This window comes from Giraffa tippelskirchi, chromosome 5 (genome assembly GCF_054371585.1).
Source record: "Giraffa tippelskirchi isolate mGirTip1 chromosome 5, T2T-mGirTip1v1.2.pri, whole genome shotgun sequence".
Lineage (NCBI taxonomy): Eukaryota > Metazoa > Chordata > Mammalia > Artiodactyla > Giraffidae > Giraffa > Giraffa tippelskirchi.
The window spans coordinates 96,306,898-96,326,485 of record NC_137279.1 but is presented as its reverse complement, the minus strand read 5'-3'; the positions used below and the strand labels follow the sequence as shown (position 1 = coordinate 96,326,485).

Sequence of the window (19,588 nt, the reverse complement as noted above, 5' to 3'; positions counted from 1 at the left end):
CAATGCAGGAGACGTAAGAGATGGGGGTTCGATCCCTGGGTAGGGAAGATCCCCTGGAGGAGGGACTGGCAACCCACTCCAGTATTCTTGCCTAGAGAGTCCCATGGATAGAGGAGCCTGGCAGGCTACGATCCATGGGGCTGCAAAAACGTCGGACACGACTGAAGCGACTTAGCAGCAGCAGTAGGTAATAATAATAATGATTATTATTAAACAAACGAATGAAACAACCTGACCAGGTGAGGCATCACTGTGGAGGTTAAAAGATGTGTGCTATAGTCAGACACAGCCAGGACTGAAGCCAGCTGCACTCCTTACTTTCTGTGTTATCTTAGGTGAGTTATATAAGATCTCTGATCTCTCTTTTCATGGTTGTCTAAATCCATTCAGACTGCTACAGCAAAAATACTATAGACTAGGTGGTTTAAACAGTTATTTCTCACAGTTCTGGAGGGTGGGAAGCCCAAGGTTAAGACGCTGGCAAGTTCGGTGTCTGGTAAAAGCGCACTTCCTGGTTCAGAGACTGCCGTCTTCAGGCTGCACCCTCACATGGAGAAAGGGAGAAGGGAGATCTCTTTCATAAGGGCAATAATCCTACCCTGATAACCTAATCACCTTCCAAAGACCTCCCACCTCATAATGCCATCATGTTGGGGGTTAGGATCTCAACAGAAGAATATTGAGGGGGTGGGGTTGAGGGTGGAGACTAACGTTCAGTCTATGGCAATGGTTAAAATGCACACAGGGATACTAATCTTTCAGTACTGGTTTGATAATGAAATGATATTTGGGGAGTCCTTGGCACTGGGTCTAGCACACTGTCAGCTTAGCAAATGAAACATTGCACATTTGGGGTTTCAAAAGCGTCTCTGTGTTCCTTGTTGCCTTTTATTCACTTCCCTAATTGGCCCTTTAAAATAGGCTTAATTTCTTTCTTAGTGTCAGGTAATGTTCAAAGCATTTTGCATTCTTGAAGCCATTTCATCCTTAAAACATGAAGCATAGTAAAGGAGATGTAAGTACCGAAATCCTGGCTGATTTTGATTAACCAATCAACTAAAGCAAACTTGGGGAGTGACGAGCCCTTCCCAAAAGGACTACAATGATTAGTTTTTGGCTTATGTGCTCTTGGACTTTTCCTAGCACAAAGGGATGAGAGTATAATCCAAGCGAGAAGAAACTACAATAGGTGCCCCATTACTGGTACAAGCTAGCCCAGAGAAAGGGCATCCAAGATGACCTGCCGGTCCTAAAGTGTCAGTGGTCTCTTACCGCCCTCTAGTGTCATGATACAGAAGTGCAAGACTGGAAAAGAAGGGCTCCACCCAAGGTCCAAAAAGCAAAGCTTGGGTATCCATGGAAGACATCTCCAAAGAAATGGTGTTCAATAGGACAGTTTGTGCCCTTAAGAGTAAGCAGGGGCAAGAAACAAATGCTCAGATAACTCTAGTAACAATAGCCACCGCCATTTATTTAGCGCTGGTCGTATATAAGTCGGAGCGTCAAAGGCTTTACATGCATGATCTCATTTTTCCAGCACAACGGCACCACGATGCAGGTGTTGTTATACCCCTTACCTTACAGTCAATAAGACTGAGGTTCAGAGAGGACAGATAAGTCATGCGTCCAAGGTCACTCAGCTAGTCACTGAGACTGAAACTCAAGTGTGTCTAAATCAAGAGCCCATGCTAAAGCTTTGGAGACTCAGTGATGGGGAATCTCATGAGGGTTAGTGAACTGACAGGGACTTCCTGAAGGAGATGACATATGATCTGGGCTTTGAAGAATGAACACCAAGGAAGAGATCCCCAGGGGGACGGAGCAGGGTCTCAGAGGGAACCACCTGAATAAAGGTGTAGCCTGGGAAAACACTGTGGGTATGAATGAATGAATGCTTCAGGTTGGCTGCAGCGTGGGAAGCAGAGGCAAATAAAACAGAAATGTCAGCCAGCCTTGATGCTGTGTTCTATGTTCTTCCCATTGTGTTCTTAAGTTCCCTGCTATAGGCACGAGGCAGCTGAAAATGAAATAAGAGGTGTTGTTTACAACCCATGTGGAAAAATAGAACCTACCAGCCCTGTGTGACTCTTCCTCATCAGCAGGGATGACCCAGAGCAGCCAGGTACTCTGAGGGACAGAAGCAGGAGGACCAGGTAAAGGCTAAGTTAACAAGTATGGTAGGGTTAGTCTGACATGGTAGTTCTGCCTGGGAGAAGAAGTGTAGGAGCAAGTTCCTTCTGCAAATTCCACTTAGTATGGGGATCCTTTCCTCTGGACCTCTAATGGGAGTGTGCGGTCCACCAAGGTCAAATGTATTCAGATGGACAAAGAACACACTTTTAAAATTGGATACTTTTCCACAAAAGACACAACATACAATACAATGCAAAGGGACCTACACTTGGCAATTGTAATTGTATCACTGCTACCTTACCAAGGGTTGGTTTCTTCCTGGCTAAATTTAAAATAAAACATCTAGAATAGAAATATACCCTCTGGGTTCTGATAAGGATCCAAGATAAGAAAGAAGACAGAAGCCATGACTTGTGCCTTGGCTCAGCCCACCTTGTAAGAATGGCCAAAATTACCCTTCTCAAGGAGGACTTAGATCAAGTCACTACCAGCTGAGATCCTTTCACAGTCTCCACACCTGATGGAACTCAGTCCCCACCTGACTCCCCGAATGCACCTGCTCCTGGTCTACCAGGCTCTAGCCATGGGATGCTCACTGAACACATCAAGGCCATCCCCATCTCAGGCCTTTGCACTTGCCCTTGCTTCACTTCTATCCACAGACTTTTGTATGACCATCTTGCCATCCTCCAGGCCCAACTCTGATGTCTCTACCTCAGAGACGTCTTCCCTGCCCACCCTAATTAAACATGACCATGTTATAATTTCTTCATAGGGCCCATAACTCCCCTGAAATCCTGTTATTTATTTCTTAGGTGTAGATGTATTGGGCTGGCCAAAAAGTTCTTTCTGGTTTTTCCGTAATATCTTACAGAAAAACACTACCCAGTTTTAAGGTCAACTCAATACTAATGGCCTCTCATTTCCTAGGAGGATGTAAGCTATAAGGGAGAAAACCCCATGTGGGCCTGGCTATGCTCTGTGAGCTCTCTGGCTAGAAGATGGCCAGTGCCTCAGTGTTTGTTGCCATGCACACACTGGATCTTTGTAGACTGAGTTATCCACATATAGGGTGTTCTTGATGATTTCCATCCTTTTCCACCATATTAGGCCTCACAAAGACCTTGAGGTGTAGCGAGAACAGGACCCTATCCTATAGCCCATGAACCTAGAGATTGGGCAGTGCCTCAGGCCAATTTCTGGACTCTCTCTCCAGATGCCTAATCCTCAGGCTCTTTTGGACTTTCATTAGAATAACAGTAGTATGATGGAATGATCTGATAGAAAGTTGGGTAGGACTAGAGGGAACGGGGTGAACAAAGAAGATTTCTCTGAGCTAGAGGGATGGGTAGCATTATTTCCCAAACCAGGAAACCTCTAGGAGAAAAAGGAGGGTGTCCTTGACCTCACCTTGCCATGAATGCATTGAGGAGACAGTGCAGAGCATGACCTGCCTCCTCTAGGAAGCCTTCAGCTGCTCCTCTGGACTGGTTTATGTCCTCCTTTATCTTTACTACAATGGCTTCCAAATAACTCCACTGAGACATATAGTGGAGTGTATAGTGGAGTGTATAGTACATACTTCATCATATAGTGCTGAAGTCATTTGTATAGTCTACTACCTGCTCTAGGTTCTGAGGACTTACAGAATGGAAGCAATGTCATACTTATCTCTGAATCCTCAGTGCCTAGAACACAGTGGGTGCTCACTAACTGTGGGGTGAATATATTTTGGGGTGTGCCTGGTGAGTTCTCTGTTTCTATGCTGCTCTTGAGGTGGACATTCCATGCAAACAGCCACTCATCGTTGTGCATCCAAGACCACACCCTGACAGTGGCCCATGATCTATGAGGATAAATTCCAAACAGCCTCACAACAAAAGGAGGAGTCAAGAGGCAAATCTGGGACTTGCATCATGAAGATACCGTTCTACTTATATCCTTCCTCAAAGACAAACAGACATATCTATAAATGTGAAAGATAGCCACGCACCTAAGTCTGAAACTATGCATGTGGGGGGTTAGGTGTGTGTGTGTGCACGTGCAAATGTGTGCATGTGCAGGCACATATGCACATGCACATCTTTTTGTGCTAGAGGGTAAAGATGCTGTAGCAAACGTATCTCTCTCATCTTAGCCTCCCATAAACTTCTATTTGGACTAGTCATTCAACAGTATTTATTGTGTTTAGCTCCACATGCATTTGAGCTTGCTAGTAGGCAACCTTGGAAAACTTTGCTCCTTAAGACTGCTATTTAATCTTCCCCAAAGCAAAAAGTCCATCAGTCATAGGTCTCCTCCATGATACAGCATGACTTCAGTTCCTGGAACAGTTGCTGGACTGAACATAATCTTAGTATGTACTGGTCTTTGGGGAGGGCGTCCGTGGCTCTGCCCTCCAGGGTTGGACACTGCGGTTAGCAAATCATATGTGCAAATATCTCAAGAATCAAGAAGAACATTCTACATTTTCTAGTAGATGTAGGAAAAGCTATAGAAGTAAGAGAGAGTTGTTTCTTTAGACAGAACATGTGTCTTGGGGATGAAAAAGGCTTCATGAAGAAGATACCACTTGAATTTTTTGCTGCAAAGATATTTGTTAATACTCTATGGGAAGCTTAAAATATTAGAAGCTACTCATTTAATATGGATATATGGTTGACTTCTCAACTTCTGGGGTTGTATAAGCTTCATTTCCAAGAGTGCTAACTTGCTTCTCAGGTTAGTTTTGACTTCCATGCTGACAGTACTTCCATGCTTTCTTTGCCACTCTAACTCTGGGCTCTACTGTCTCTGAGAATCATCAATCACATCCCTGTTGTAACTCTAAAATTTCCACCACTTACCTCCTTCTCCAGTGTGGACCACAGTCTGAACTATCCCACCCCAAAGTTTCCATCACTAATGCATTCTTGTTGGCCCCCATGAGGTCTTCAGCCCTAGGTCAGTCCTACACTTTAAGCCTGCTGCTCTTCCCTCTGGGCCCACAGTGGTGATGGGAGATGCACAGGAGCAGCCCTGACTCCCCCCATCCATTCATCCTAACTCACCACAGTTCTGCTCTTCTCTCTAGACCTGATCCTGGGGGCCTTCTCATCTCCTCTGATAGTCTTATTCCTCTATCCATAGCTTGATTCTCAGTAGAAACCTAGGATTCTATATTATTATAAAAACTGAACTCCCCTTTTTTCTTTTTTATTTTTTCTAAGTAGACTCTAAGCAGCTCGAAAACCTGAATTTTACACTGTTCCATTCTTGTTGGTATCCAGCCCTGTGCTTAGCTGATAGATGCTCAGCAAACACCTGGGGAATGCATCTTATTTGTATGTACTTCCTTCAATGCCTAGCAAAGGACTCTGCACACAGAGAGAGTACCCTGCATAGTAGGGGTGACCAGCTGAGGGTGTGTATTTGTGTGTGTGTGTGTGTGTGTGTAACACAAAATATAGAGAGACCCACCCTCATGGAAGCTTGGTATGACTCAGAACTTCAAACACAAATTCTGATCTCTCTGCCTAGGAGAAAATATGAGACCTGATTGTCTGGGTTCCACACACCCACTTGCCAGTATCATCCCCATTGAAGGGTGTGCATGGAAAATGAGGAGGAGGCAGGGAGGGGGGTCCTCCACTGGCTTCATTTGTGCAGGCCCCACCTCACTGCCGAGAGCAGAAAGAAGTTGGCAAGAGAAGAGAAGCTGGGGTGTCGGGACCTGAGGCTCCTGAGACCTCACTCAGAACCTCCTCTTCCATGATCTGCGGCATTGCCTTGTCTCAGCCCCAGAAGTGTTGAGATACCAGGCCCCAGCCCCTTTGACTGATTCTTTGCCACCTAAAATAGTGTCGTATTTTAAACTGATTACTTAATGCGTTTCTCTCTAGGTTTGTTAAGAACCAAGGAGCCAACCTACATTTTAATATTGTAAGGATGCATTTTACATAGCTAAGTAGTAATGTGTTTATACATTTCCTTGTATCTGTAGCTAAAATATGTTAGGTCAACTTTAGAACACTCCACATTGCATTTGAAATGTAATCTTTTTGAAATCTGCATATAATTGGACAGTTTTATGGCCTGGCATAAGAGAGCTCAAAAAGATACCTCAGAAAACAGTTAAATTTTATTTTAATTTAGATCACTAGAAGAGTACCAAGGAAAGTTTCCGTTAACACTCGGAACAAAACTTCTTAAAATTATATGTCTTACTACCCTGTCTAGATACAGATAGCTATCAAGATAGATGCATATATCATTGGCAGAAAGCGTCCTCTTTCAAAAAAAACCCTCTCTCCTTCCTTTCTAAAATTGTGTAGAAACTATACCAACACCAGGCACTCAATGTGGGGTATTCCTCATTTCTCTTCTGCTATCTTTTAAGGCTCAGTTCTTTAATACAAAGATCAATTTAGGCTTCCTGTTTTCTTCGGTTTAGTTTTAGTTTTTCTCACTTGCCCATTTCCTGAATTCTGGACAACATAGAAAGATAAGTAAGAGCTCTCTGTTTGGAGAGACAGGATGGTGTAAAGCCACTTATCATATCTTTCCTTAAGTCTTCATCAAATCTAAACCTAGCAAGAGGATCTGTAGTTCTCCAAATGCTACCAAGGAAACAGAGACCTCCAGCTCAATTGATGCTTTTCAGATCAGAGAAGGTATGAGCAGATGCAGCATCCTATAGATCCAAGATTTTCAGGCCAGCTGATGTCCTTCTACCCAGTCATGGGAGCTCAGCATGGGGAGAGGTATCTCATTCATGCTTTTCAGGGTGAGATGTACTATCTGGCTGGCAGCCCTGAAGCTGGGGTGAAGGGAGGGGTACTTCTAGGAAGAGGAAAGAGGACCTTGTCTGCCTCTGACCCCTTCCCCTACCCAAGTGCACACACAAGGTGAACACACACATGCCCCTGGCCTCTGGCTTAAGCTCATCTGGTGCACTTTAGAGGGGACTTCCTGGAGGTTTGGAAATGGAGCAGGAATGAAGCAGGGTGAGACCAAATGACAACCGTCCTTTTCCCAAGTGACAAAACATAAAACCAAAGATCCAGGGGTCTCATTGGGAGATTGTGATCTCACCAAATACATTTCTCAAGTTCTTTTTATCCGTCTTGAGTTCACTTAGAACCATAGGCTGTTGTTCCTCACAAACCTGTGTGCCTGTATTGCAGGGAGAGAGGAAACAACCGTAACCATCTGGAGGGGAAAGGTTATGGGAAGGCAGAAAGCTCCCCTAGCTCTCCTCCATGCTCAGAGTGTCAACTGTTCCTCTGACTTAACCACTTACCAGTGCCAGGTGAGTGTCAGGGATTCCCGTCAGAATGGCTGTGTGAGCAAAGACTTTGCAATGAGAAACAGCAGGTTGTCTGCCAGGAACTGTAAGCAGGTCCTTGTAGATGGAGCAGAAGCATGAACCAGGGATGGTGAGATAAAGCTAGAGAGATAGAACTCAGGCTTTAGGCTGTAGGTAGGGGAATGGGGGCCACCTGAGGGATTTTCCATAGGAAAATGATGTGGGCTAAGTGATATTTAAAAGATGTTTATTTAGGGAATTTGCTTGTGGTCCAGTGGTTAGGGCTCCACCCTTCCATTGCAGGGGACACAAGTTCGATCCCTGCTCAGGGAACTAAGACACCACAAGCTATGTGGCGTGGCCAAAAAATAAAAAAATAAAATTTGTTTAACATAGTTTCAGACTTATGGAAAAGTGTGAGGAACAGTACATAGAATTTCTGGATATCCTTCATGCAGATTCACCCAGATTTTAAATGTTTCTCTCTCTCTTTATTTACATATAGAGATACATAAACATTATTTCAGAAAAAGAAAACAAGACATGTATAGAGAGATATATAGATAGATATGTATATATGTATATCTATGTCTATGTGTGCATAAACAGAAGGCTAGGGAATATATATATATATATATATATATATTGTTGTTCAGTTGCTAAGTTGTATCAGACTCTTTGTGCCCCCATGGACTGCAGCACACCAGGCTTCCCTGTCCTTCACTATCTCCCAAAGTTTGCTCAAACTCATGTCCATTGTGTCATTGATGCCACCCAATCGTCTCATCCTCTGTTGCTCCCTTCTCCTTCTGCCTTCAACCTATATATCTATATATCTATCTATATATATATATATAGGTACATACATGAACATGCATATAATCTGTATTTATTTATCTATGTTTTATTTTCTCTTTCCTGAACATTTTGAGAGTAACTTGCAGATGTGATGCCCCTTTGCCCCTAAATACCTTAGTGTATATTTCCTTAAAACAAGAAATTCTTTTCCATACTTACCTTTTAAAATTATTATTTTGGCTTCTGTGTAGAAAATGGTTTGCATCTAGACAGACACAGATAGAGAAATGGGTTAAGCAATCTCTTTGGCAGTCAAGACAAGAGCTGATGAAGGCCAGACCAGGGGAGGGCCTTCTTCAAATCACAAATGCTTTCTGTGGTGATAGGTGTAGATCATTACATCATCCAGGGAATGGTCAATGGTGGGATATAGTTAAAGATGGTACTCCTGGGTACCAGGAGTGTTCTGTGCATGCAAATGGGGAAGGATGACAAATTCTTTTCTGGGCACTTTGAGACCTCCAGATGGAGATACTAAGGAAGCAACAGGATGTGTCATGGACTGGAAGCATAAGGTAGATGCCTAGGTTGGAAATACAGATTTACAAGTCATTAGTAGCATTAGTAGAAAGGTGGTTATTAGAAGCACAGGAGTGAGTGAGATCACCAAGGGAGAAGAGGAGCCTGCAGGCAGATCCCTGTGGAAACCCCAGTATTTAGAGACCTCATTCCATATCGTGGGGCCATTGCAGAATGCAATTAAGCCTTAGTTCCCTGGGGCAGTAAAGTATCCCAGGACATCCCTATATCATGACAGTGAAGCCATTGATTCTGGACATGGAGAAGCCAGGTGGCTGAGGAGCCAGCTATGGGGGCCTAGGGGGTAACTTACTCACTTCTTACAACTGGGGGCTTCCTAAGAATCAGAAAGGGGAGAGGTGACTTGAAGGGGTTAATCCTTTTGATCTGAAAGGCTGGTTTAAGGCAAGACAATAGTTTCTATCTTAATGATGTGACAGTGCAGGCCACAGCCTGTCTCCCAAGGAGAGGCGCAGGCCAAGAGGGCAAGCCAGAGCTTTGCACTGTGCCCGAGAGAGTCTGGGAGAAGACGCTTGGGGTGTGGGTGTTGCACAAGCCTGGTCCTGCCACCACTGCAAAGGCCTGGCTTTTAGGGGATAGTGGGGAGGGCCATTCAGGAAGGGAGAATTTCCTAAGATTTTTGACATCAGCCAAAGTCCTGTTTTCTTTGTATGATGGGTTACTTTTCATTTGGTTTTTGATCAGGTACCTGGAGTTCAAGTCCTCTCCCTGGCATTTTATAAATTGTGACCTCACACATGTCACTTCCCTTTTCTATTTCACCTTTTCTATGTTTGTTAGTGCTACGACTCAATGGTATAAGGTCAGGTACTGAAAAGCTTCTAGAAGAAAACATAAGCATAACATTCTCTGACATAAATCAAAGCAAGATCTTTTAGATCTATCTCCTAGAGTAATGGAAATAAAAACAAAAATAAACAAATGGGACCTACTCAAAAGCTTTTGCACAGCAAAGGAAACCATAAATAAAATGAAAAGACAACCTACAGAATGGGAGAAAATATTTGCAAATGATGTGACCAACAAAAGATTAATTTCCAAAATATACAAACAGCACATAAAACTCAATATCAAAAAAAAACCTCAATCAAAAAATGGGCAAAAGATGTAAATAGACATTTCTCCAAATAAGACATGCAGCTGGCCAACTGGCACCTGAAAAAATGCTCAACATTGCTAGTTATTAGAGAAATGCAAACCAGAACTACAATGAGGTATCGCCTCACACAGGTCAGATGGCTATCATCAAAAAAATCTGTACATGATAAATGCTGGAGAGGGTGTAGAGAAGAAGGAACCCTCCTACACTGTTGGTGGGGATGTAAATTGGTACAGCCACTATAGAGAACGGAGAAGGCAATGGCACCCCACTCCAGTACTCTTGCCTGGAAAAATCCCATGGACGGAGGAGCCTGGTAGGCTGCAGTCCGTGGGGTCGCTACGAGTCAGGCACAACTGAGCGACTTCACTTTCACTTTTCCCTTTCATGCACTGGAGAAGGAAATGGCAACCCACTCCAGTATTCTTGCCTGGAGAATCCCAGGGACGGGGGAGCCTGGTGGGCTGCCGTCTGTGGGGTCCACAGAGTCAGACACGACTGAAGTGACTTAACAGCTATAGAGAACAGTATGAGGGTTTCTTAATAAACTAAAAATACAGTTACCATATGATCCCTCAATCCCACTCCTGGGCATATACCTGGAGAAAACCATACCTCGAAAAGATATATGAACCCCAGTGTTCATTGCAGCACTATTTACAATAGCCAAGACCTGGAAGCAATCTAAAGGTCCATTGACAGATGAATTGATAAAGAAGATATGTTACATAAATACAATGGTATATTACTCTGACATAAAAAGGAATGAAATTGGGTCATTTGTAGAGATGTGGATGGACCTAGAGATTATCATACTGAGTGAAGTAAGCCAGATAAAGACAAACATCATACTATATCCCTTATATGTGAAATATATATTAAAAAAGGTACAAATCAACTTGTTTAAAAAACAAAACTAGATCCACAGGCATAGAAAAATAAACTTACGATTTCCAATTGGGAAACTGGGGAGAAGGGATAAATTAGGAGTTTGGGATTAACACAAACACAGTGAAATAGACAACCAACACGGACCTACTTGCACAGAAGAACTGTAATCAATATTTCAAAGAACCTGTAAGGGGAAGGAATCTGAAAAAAGTATGTATATTTACAAACATATATATATATACACATATATGTGTGTATGTGTGTGTGTGTCTGAATCACTGTGCTGTATACCTGAAACTAATTATGACATTGTAAATCAACTACACTTCAATAAATTAAAAGGGAAGAAAAGAAAGTCAGAAAAAAAAAAAAAGACTGAATGGATCCACATCAATTGTGCCCAGGATTTCGGATTTCACTAAAAACTAAAATTACATTTTTAAAAAATGCGTTGAGTAAGGAGGGCAAGCATTTTATTTTTCCAAGTAAAAGTAAAGGCCTCTTATGGTTACCATCACTTCAATATATAAAGGTAATTTTAAAATTAATAACTCTGGAAGGAGTATAGTCTCAAAAAGCAAACATAAAAGAAGACCTTCCAAGGAAGTAAAAGTCAACAACCTTATACCAACCTCTGCAAAATATAGTAACAGCTATCATTTCTCGGTGACTTGTTGAGAGTGATATCATGGGTTGGCACAATCTTTGAATCAGGAATTGGGAGTGTTTGTTCTGATTCCCGGGCTCCTTCCAGTCCTGGCACCTGCTAGTCTAGACTGCTTTCTTGTTCCCTGACCAAGCCCTGCCACCAGAAAGGAGTATGGGAGCTCTGGGACCTAGAGCTTCCTTGCTCTGCTTTCTGTGCTTCTTTTGAGTCCTCAGCAAAAACCTGGCTCCCAGCAGGTGAAGTCTCCTTGGTTATACCCCTCATCACTCCTTCCTCTACTGCTGCCCATCAGTGTAGACTCACTTATATCCAGTGCATATTCAACCAGGCATATGTACTGTTTCTACATAGCACACATACAACATAGTGTGTACATGCTGTTTATATGCAGTGTACAGACAATATACAACAGTGTACATAGAGTACACGTTACACAGCAGTGTGTATACAGTGTATGGTAGTCACAACTTGCTGGGGATCCTGCTGTACCAGACACAACGTGTATGAACAGGTATCTTGTCTTCCTTTCCCCTCACCCCAGTCCTAATCTGTGCACTGCCCATGTTTGTCACTTAGAAGCAGAAGTTTCCCCTTGACTCCTCCTTCTCTCTCCCTCCATCCTCTTAGTCCTCCAGTCCTGTGAATTTTTTCTTCAAAAACCCCTTTTAGCTATGTCCCTCTTTTGGCTCCCATCTGCTATGGGGAAATCACACTGCTTACACCTGGAAAGGGCCTTAGGGATTATCATGTTCTACAGAATGAAAAATCTGAGGCCCAGAGAGGGGAAGCCAGTTGTCCAAAAGCACACAGTTAATTATTATCAGAGCCAGAAATATACTCAGGCCTTCTAAATACAAGCCAATGCCTATCTGCCTCTCTAAGCTAACCAATAGAATTTTTTTAATGTACAGCATCTGATAGGGGGTTACCTCTGCAGTATTTAGAATCAAAGCTTAGGTCTCCTTATTGCACCTTCCACTCTCTAATTTCAGCTCTCTTGGCCTCAGCTCTTCAGCTCTCCTGACTATTCCACCTTCCTTGGGGTCTGGCCCCACTTCACTGCCCACGGCTCACTAGCACTGACCATCCACTCTAGCCAAGTTGGTCTCTTTGTTCCCCAAACACACATAGCATCTTCCCATCTTCCACATGGTTTCTCAGTGCATATTCCCTTGCTTGGAATGTCCTCATTCATTTCACAAAAATGTGGTTAGCTCTGAATCTGAGCTGGAACCTTTGCTAGGTACCAGGATACAAAGATGAAGTCAGTGTTTCTGCCCTGAAGGAGTTCACTGTCAAGGAACTTTTCCTGTCCGCCCTGATGCTTCATGCCAACTCTGACCCAGCCCAAAGGGGTGACCACTCCTCTGAGTCCTGAGCCTCCTTTGTTCCATATCATCCCTCCTGACTCATGAAGTCTGCCTCCCAGATCCAGTGCCTCTGTCACATTGGGGTAGATTTGTCTCCCTATGGAGATCATCTGCTCCTTGAGGGCTGGGCTTGTATGTCATTCATTTCCCCAGCATGGGTATGGTGTCTGCTTCCTGTACATTTGATGGCTGATTAGATCGCTGGAGAACTCAGCCTCTTGGCCTTCTATGCATCTAGGTCCTGGTCTTTCTCAGGGAGAATGTGCTATCAGGCGCCTAGAACTAGAAATCAAACAATCAAGTGAGCAAGTGTCTATTTGCAAAACAAAGACATCCTGGAGAGTAAAGTCCCCTACCTACCTCCTTCCTCTGATGTACACCTCTCATGCCTACTAGCTCACCAGCATGTTCATGTTCATGCAAGTAAAACGAGGATGAGATGAACACCAAGGGATACTTGAGGGGGAAAATGTGCTTAAGAGCCATATGGAGCCTTAGGGTATGTGAGCCATGCAAAGGAAGCAGGGTCATATGCCTGCTAGACATGACCAACAGTAAGTAGTGAGTATGTACGTGTGTTTTGGAAACTGGTTGAAAATGCCACCTCTCATCCCATCACATTTCCTGAGAACTGGTTTTATGCCCCACAAACACTCAGTGCTAGAGTATGGGAGAGACTCACATGTGTATATGTGTGTGTGTGTGTGTGTGTGTGTGTGTGTGTGTGTGTGTGTGTGTGTGAGCCTGTGTGCATGAGAGGCAGAGGCTTGGAGAAAGAAAAAATGATACTAATGAAAGTCAGTGAACAATACCATTCCAAATGCCAAGGATAAACATTTAGTTTTATCTGTCTCTTCTGGATTACCCATTCCTTCTACTCTCTGGTGGTAGAAGCAGTACTGTGTAATGCATTCTTGAGATAGCTGACTCCAGCACAAAAAATCTAATCTGGGTAGTGGGGGCCCAATACAGGAATATATTGACAGGATATAACACCCCAAACTCATGGACTAGATGATGTTCACAGTTTCTCTAGTTATGCAGGCATTGTTACTGTAACATTTAAATTTGAGTTCTTCAGCTAACCCAAATCAAACTATTGAAAAATACTAAAGAATTGGAAGGAGAAGGGGGAGAACAGAATATGAAGCAGTGTAGCAACCAGCAAGGGTCTGGGTTTCCTTGTTCACCACTGTTTCCAACACAGGTGTAGCACCCAGTACATGGTGTGAGCATCCTACTTCTTGATGAATTAGTGGTTATCCTGGGATAGCTACCCCACATGACCTTTCTCCTCTGCTCCTAGGGACCTGAGCTGAAATTCCTCTCCAAGGCTATCTGGGGTTGCTTCCATCAGAATGACACCAGGCAGAAAGGATTCTTCTCCTGGGAAGACCTGGATTCTTCTGAGTCTCCCTCAGTGCCTCACCCATGCACAGCCCACACTCTCAGTGAGTCCCAGGGTGAGAAACCATAGATTTCCAAGCCTGTGTTAGATTTCCTTGTAGTATTGCAATGTGACTTCCCAAGACTTAAGGATATTCTAAGACTTTCAGCAAAACTGTGGATAGATTCCAAGTCTGAGACAAGAAATGTACCATCCTCAAGACTAGCTTGCCTATTTTCATTCCTTTCAGTTAAGGCCTTATGACACCAGTAGCAAGAGCCACTACTTGCCTTCAAAAGTTGTAACAAGCTACTCCTTACTTCTGAGAGTATATTTTGTCCTAGTCTTCATAGCCCTACTCGAGGAAGCATTCAACATTTGTTGAGCACTTATTTTGCACCAAACATTATGCACATACTTTATATATGTTGTCCATTATAACCTTTACTGCTACTGACATTCAGGCTCCCAGACTTCAGACAATACTACAAAGCTACAGTCATCAAAACAGTATGGTACTGACACAAAAACAGAAATATAGATCAATGGAACAGGACGGAAAACCGAGAAATAAACCCACACATCTATGTCCAATTAATCTATGACAAAGAAGACAGGACTATAAAATGGAGGAAAGACAGTCCCTTCAATACATGGTGCTGGGAAAACTGGACAGATACATGTGAAAAAATGAAATTAGAATATCCTTTAACACCATACACAAAAATCAACTTAAAATGGGTTAAAGACTTAAATATAAGACTGGATACTGTAAAACTCTTAGAGCAAAATATAGGCAGACACTCTCTGACAGAAATCACAGCAAGATCTTTTTTGATCTACCTCAAAAAGAATGGAAATGAAAACAAAAATAAATAAATGAGACCTAATTAAACTCAAAGTCTTTTGCACAGCAAAGGAAACCACAAACAAAACCAAAAGAAAACCCACAAAATTGGATAAAATATTTGCAAATGATGTGACCAACAAGGGATTAATAACCAAAATAAACAAACAGCTCATGGAGCTCAATATCAAAACAAACAGCACAATCAAAAAATGGGCAGAAGACCTAAGTAGATATTTCTCCAAAGAAGACATACAGATGGCTGAGAGACACATGAAAAGATGTGCAACATCTCTAACTGTTAGAAAAATACAAATCAAAACTACAATGAGATATTAACCTCATACCAGTCAGAATGGCCATCATCAAAAAATCTGCAAAGAGTTAAATGCTGGAAAGGGTGTGGAGAAAATGTAACCCTCCTACACTGCTGGTGGGAACGTAAATTGGTACAGACACAATGGAGAACAGTATGGGGGTTCATTTAAAAACTAAAAATAGAACTACCATTAGGATACAGCAGTCTCACTCTTGGGTATATATGTCCAGAAAAAAAATAAAACATAGTTCAAAAGGATACATGCATCCCAGTGTTCATTGTGGCACTGTTTACAATGGCCAAGATGTGGGAGCAACCTAAATGTCCATCAACAGATGAATGGGTAAAGAAGATGTGGCATATACAATGTATATATACATATATACAATGAAATATTACTCAGTCACTAAGAAGAATGAATAATGTCATTTGCAGTAACAGAGGTGGACCTGGAAGTTATCATACTAAGTGAAGTAAATCAGGAAAACTATACCACTTATATGCAGAATCTGAAAAAATGACACAAATGAACTTATTTACTAAACAGAAATACTCACAGACTTAGAAAATGAACTTATGGCTACCAGAGGGAAAGGGTGGGGGTGGGGAAGGGATAGATTGGGAGTTTGAGATTGACATGTACACACCTCTATATTTAAAATAAAATACATTTCCATGAAAAAAAGGGAACAAAAAGATGATGGTGTTATCCTCTTTAGCAGATGAGGAAAGTGAGGCTCAAAGATACTAAGTGTCCACGGTCATCCAACTGGTGAAGGTCAGAGCCCCAGTCTGAACACTATTTGGGGATTTTTTAAAGATATGTTCCATCCTTTGTCAGATATGAGAATCATCCATGTTTGTGCTCTGTGTCATCCCTCTTTGTCCTGGAATCTCTAACTGGAATGGGAAAGAAGAATCAGGACTAAAGCCCTAGGAACTTAGAATTCAGGAGCCAGCCCAGGTGACTCCTCCAGCAGCTCATTCCAAATCAATGCTTCTCAGCTCCCCCACCTTCTCTACCTTATGATAATCATTTTCCTGAGAACCCTGGAGTCTGGGTATCTTATACGTATGTAAAAAGATGAAGAGATAGGTACTGTCTATTGTTACCACCCAGTTTCTCTTAATGAAGCCTAATGGTTTTCTCAGTGGTAGGCAGGACAGAGGGCTGCAGCCCTCATTTTTTCCCTTGTATTACCAAAGGTGAAAAACCAAATCCACTTGCCCTGTTTTCTTACCAGTTCAGGCTGAATGTGGCTCTGAGCCTAGGTTAAGTCAAGTTCAGAACTATAATGAGTTTAATGAGTTTCCCAGAGAGCCACTCACCCCTCAGCTGTCATTTCCCTAATGCTCTTCTGTGTACCCTGCCTGGCCCACCCTTCACCCCATTAACTGGAACATCTCGGAACACTGCCCTCACACCCCCTCACACCCAGCACTGTCCTAAATGCTTCCTTGGGACCATCCCAGATGCCAAGGTTCTAAGTCAAAAGTCACGAGTGGGTTTGGAAATCCGAGGCAGCCAGGCCTTGTAAAGTGATGGGGAGGTGGGGCCAGGGCCGGAGTGAAGGTACCGTCATCCCCAAGAGGGAAGTTACCAGCTTAGGAGATGACTAAAACCTGGAATTTGAGGAAGGAACATTCTACTGTGACTAGGGCCAAATTAGGACGCCCCAATCCTAGGCCACCTCATGGCCTCAGACAGGGATTCGAGATGTATAAAAGGTGGACAGACTCAGAGCATCCCACAGCATCTTTCAGCATCCCCACACAGCAGCGGCTAGTGAACTAAGGTAAGTCTGACAAAGGAGCGCCTCTCCTAGAAGCCTGGCTCCACATGGTCCCAACTCTGCTGGGAACTAAGGCCAGAGATTTGGGTGGTTGGTCAGAGAGGCCTCATTTGGTCATCTCTCTCCTACATATCATTTGAGACCAACCTATCTTGGGCTGCAAGTCAACAGCTGAAGGGTTTTAGAAGCTGGGTTGAGATGGGAGAGGAGGGTCTGCCGAGAGGCCCATGTCTGAGGGTACTGGCAGCGTGTGTGGTGTGAGTTTGTGTGTGGCCAGGTGCTGAGCTGGGCTGGGTAAAATGGAAGGGAGGAAATCAGCTCAGGGGCAAAGCTGCCCTTAAGGGAACGGTAAATGCACGGAAGAAGGAGAGCTCCTTAGGGATCAGGGGTACCGAGGCCCCTGGGAACTCAGAGCAGCAGGGACAAGACCATGTGGTGCAGTGGCCACACCCTGCTCTGAGAGTTGGGGACAGCTGCTTCCAGCCCCTTGTGCAGAGTGCTTATGGAACAATTACTTCCCTCTCTGAGTTTTGCTTTCCTCAACTATAATTAAGTGTTGAGCTAAAAGTTCCTCCTTGTCTCTAGATTCCCCCTTTCTACAAATTCTCCTAGAGAGTGGTTAAGATGCTCCTTGTTAGTCTTTTAAAATTGTTAGAAATTGATTTAATAAGTCAAAATCCTTACAACAATACTCATCATGTGCTGGTTCTTGTGTGTGTGTGCACACGTGTGTGTATATACATATTTATGTGTGTATGTATATGTGTTTGTCTGTATGGATTCTTAATATATTCATTTAATGCTTCCAACGACCTTAAGAAAAGGACAAAGAAGTTAAGTAACTTGCTCAAACTCATGTAGCTGGTTAATGGTTTAGCCAAGACTCAGCTCCCAGGAAATCCGGTTCCACATTCCACAATTTTTGCTGTGGCAGTGTATTGCTTTTTGTTCTCCTTCTCACTGTCTTTCTTTCTTACTCTCTACGTCTCTCTCCTCTTTCTCTCCCTTTTCACATCTTTGTTTTCTTCTACCTCTCTCCCTTTCTCTTCTCCCCTTTTCTTCCCTTCCATGTTTCCTTCTTTCCTCCCATGTTTGTCTCAAAAAAAAAAAAAAAATAAGAAAACTTGAAATGGCTTACAAACTGTAGCTACAATTTATACAGACACACACACACGCATACACACACCTTAAATCAGTGAAGCCATCAGGGCAAGGTCAAAGTGGGGTGGGTGTAAACAAGGCAGGAGGTTCTCCCAGGAAGAGTCTCTCTAAGGCTCCAGCCTTCCTCACTTCTGTGTCTTTCTGCTTCCAGTGCACATCCGGCCCAGAATGTCTCAGCAGAAGCAGAAGCAGTGTGCTCCCCCACAGCTGTGCTGCCCCCCACCCCAGCAGTGCTGCCCCCCACCGAAGCAGTACTGCCCCCCGCCGAAGCAGTACTGCCCCCCACCCCAGCAGTGCTGTCCCCCGCCCCAGCAGTGCTGCCCCCCACCGAAGCAGTGCTGCCCCCCACCGAAGCAGTGCTGCCCCCCGCCCCAGCAGTGCTGCCCCCCACCGAAGCAGTGCTGCCCCCCACCGAAGCAGTGCTGCCCCCCACCAAAGCAGTGCTGAGCCCCGCCTCAGCAGACCAAGGAGCCTTGCCAGCCTCCACCCAAGTGCAAGGAGTCCTATGCCCCCAAGTGCCAACAGAAGCACACATCCCTTCAGCAGTGCCAGAAGTCCAATAAGAAGTATGCCCAGGCATGAGGCCAGGGGCTAATCCCCCCGGAGAACAGAGAGCATGGAGCCCACTCCCCTTTCTCAGTCAGCTGTCAGCCCACTCACCCCAGGTTCCTGGAGGCAGCCACTCTTCGGGAAAACGCGGCAACAACAGGATGGCAGCTTCCTGGATCTCAACCTCTTATTAAGTAGCAGCTGCAATTTCCATCTCAGATGAGGATCTGATTCTAAACCGACTAATCACCTTTGCTGACATGTATCTACATAACCCTGTCGGCTTCTTGGAAACTTGGGCAGCATGCCCAGACACCCTTTTCTATCACCCTTCATTTGCTGCTCCTGTTTTCCAAACAATTAAACACAATTCTTCTGGCATTAATGTGTCGGTTCGATTATTTGTATTCTGTTTGCTAACCCAGAGCCCTAGGAGGGCTAGGTATGTGGGTGCAGGTGGAGGAAAAGGAACAGGGAGATGCACTTCTGTGCTGAGGAACATTTACTGTAGTCCTGACAAGGTGAGGAGAAGAGATGGATACTTCTGCACCATGCAAACACATCCCCCATCCCTGGACAATGAGAACACCCCTTAGAAACAGGGGGATATGATGCCCATGTGCAAAAAAATAAAATAAAATAAAATCATTATCCTTGTAAGGTGCAGAAAGAGTAAGGGAACCCTCA

General features: G+C 43.8%; 1 protein-coding gene across 1 annotated transcript; it reads left to right on the top strand.

Annotated features, from left to right (window-relative positions):
* The first annotated feature begins 262 nt into the window (after nt 1–262).
* LOC145507383 (uncharacterized) lies at nt 263–19,282 on the top strand. Its single transcript, XM_081493873.1, has 4 exons — nt 263–335; nt 7,299–7,423; nt 14,152–14,308; nt 18,504–19,282. The coding sequence occupies exons 2-4, from the start codon at nt 7,340–7,342 to the stop codon at nt 18,797–18,799; spliced, it is 537 nt and encodes a 178-aa protein (XP_081349999.1). The 5' UTR covers nt 263–335; nt 7,299–7,339; the 3' UTR covers nt 18,800–19,282.
* The last annotated feature ends 306 nt before the right edge of the window (nt 19,283–19,588 follow it).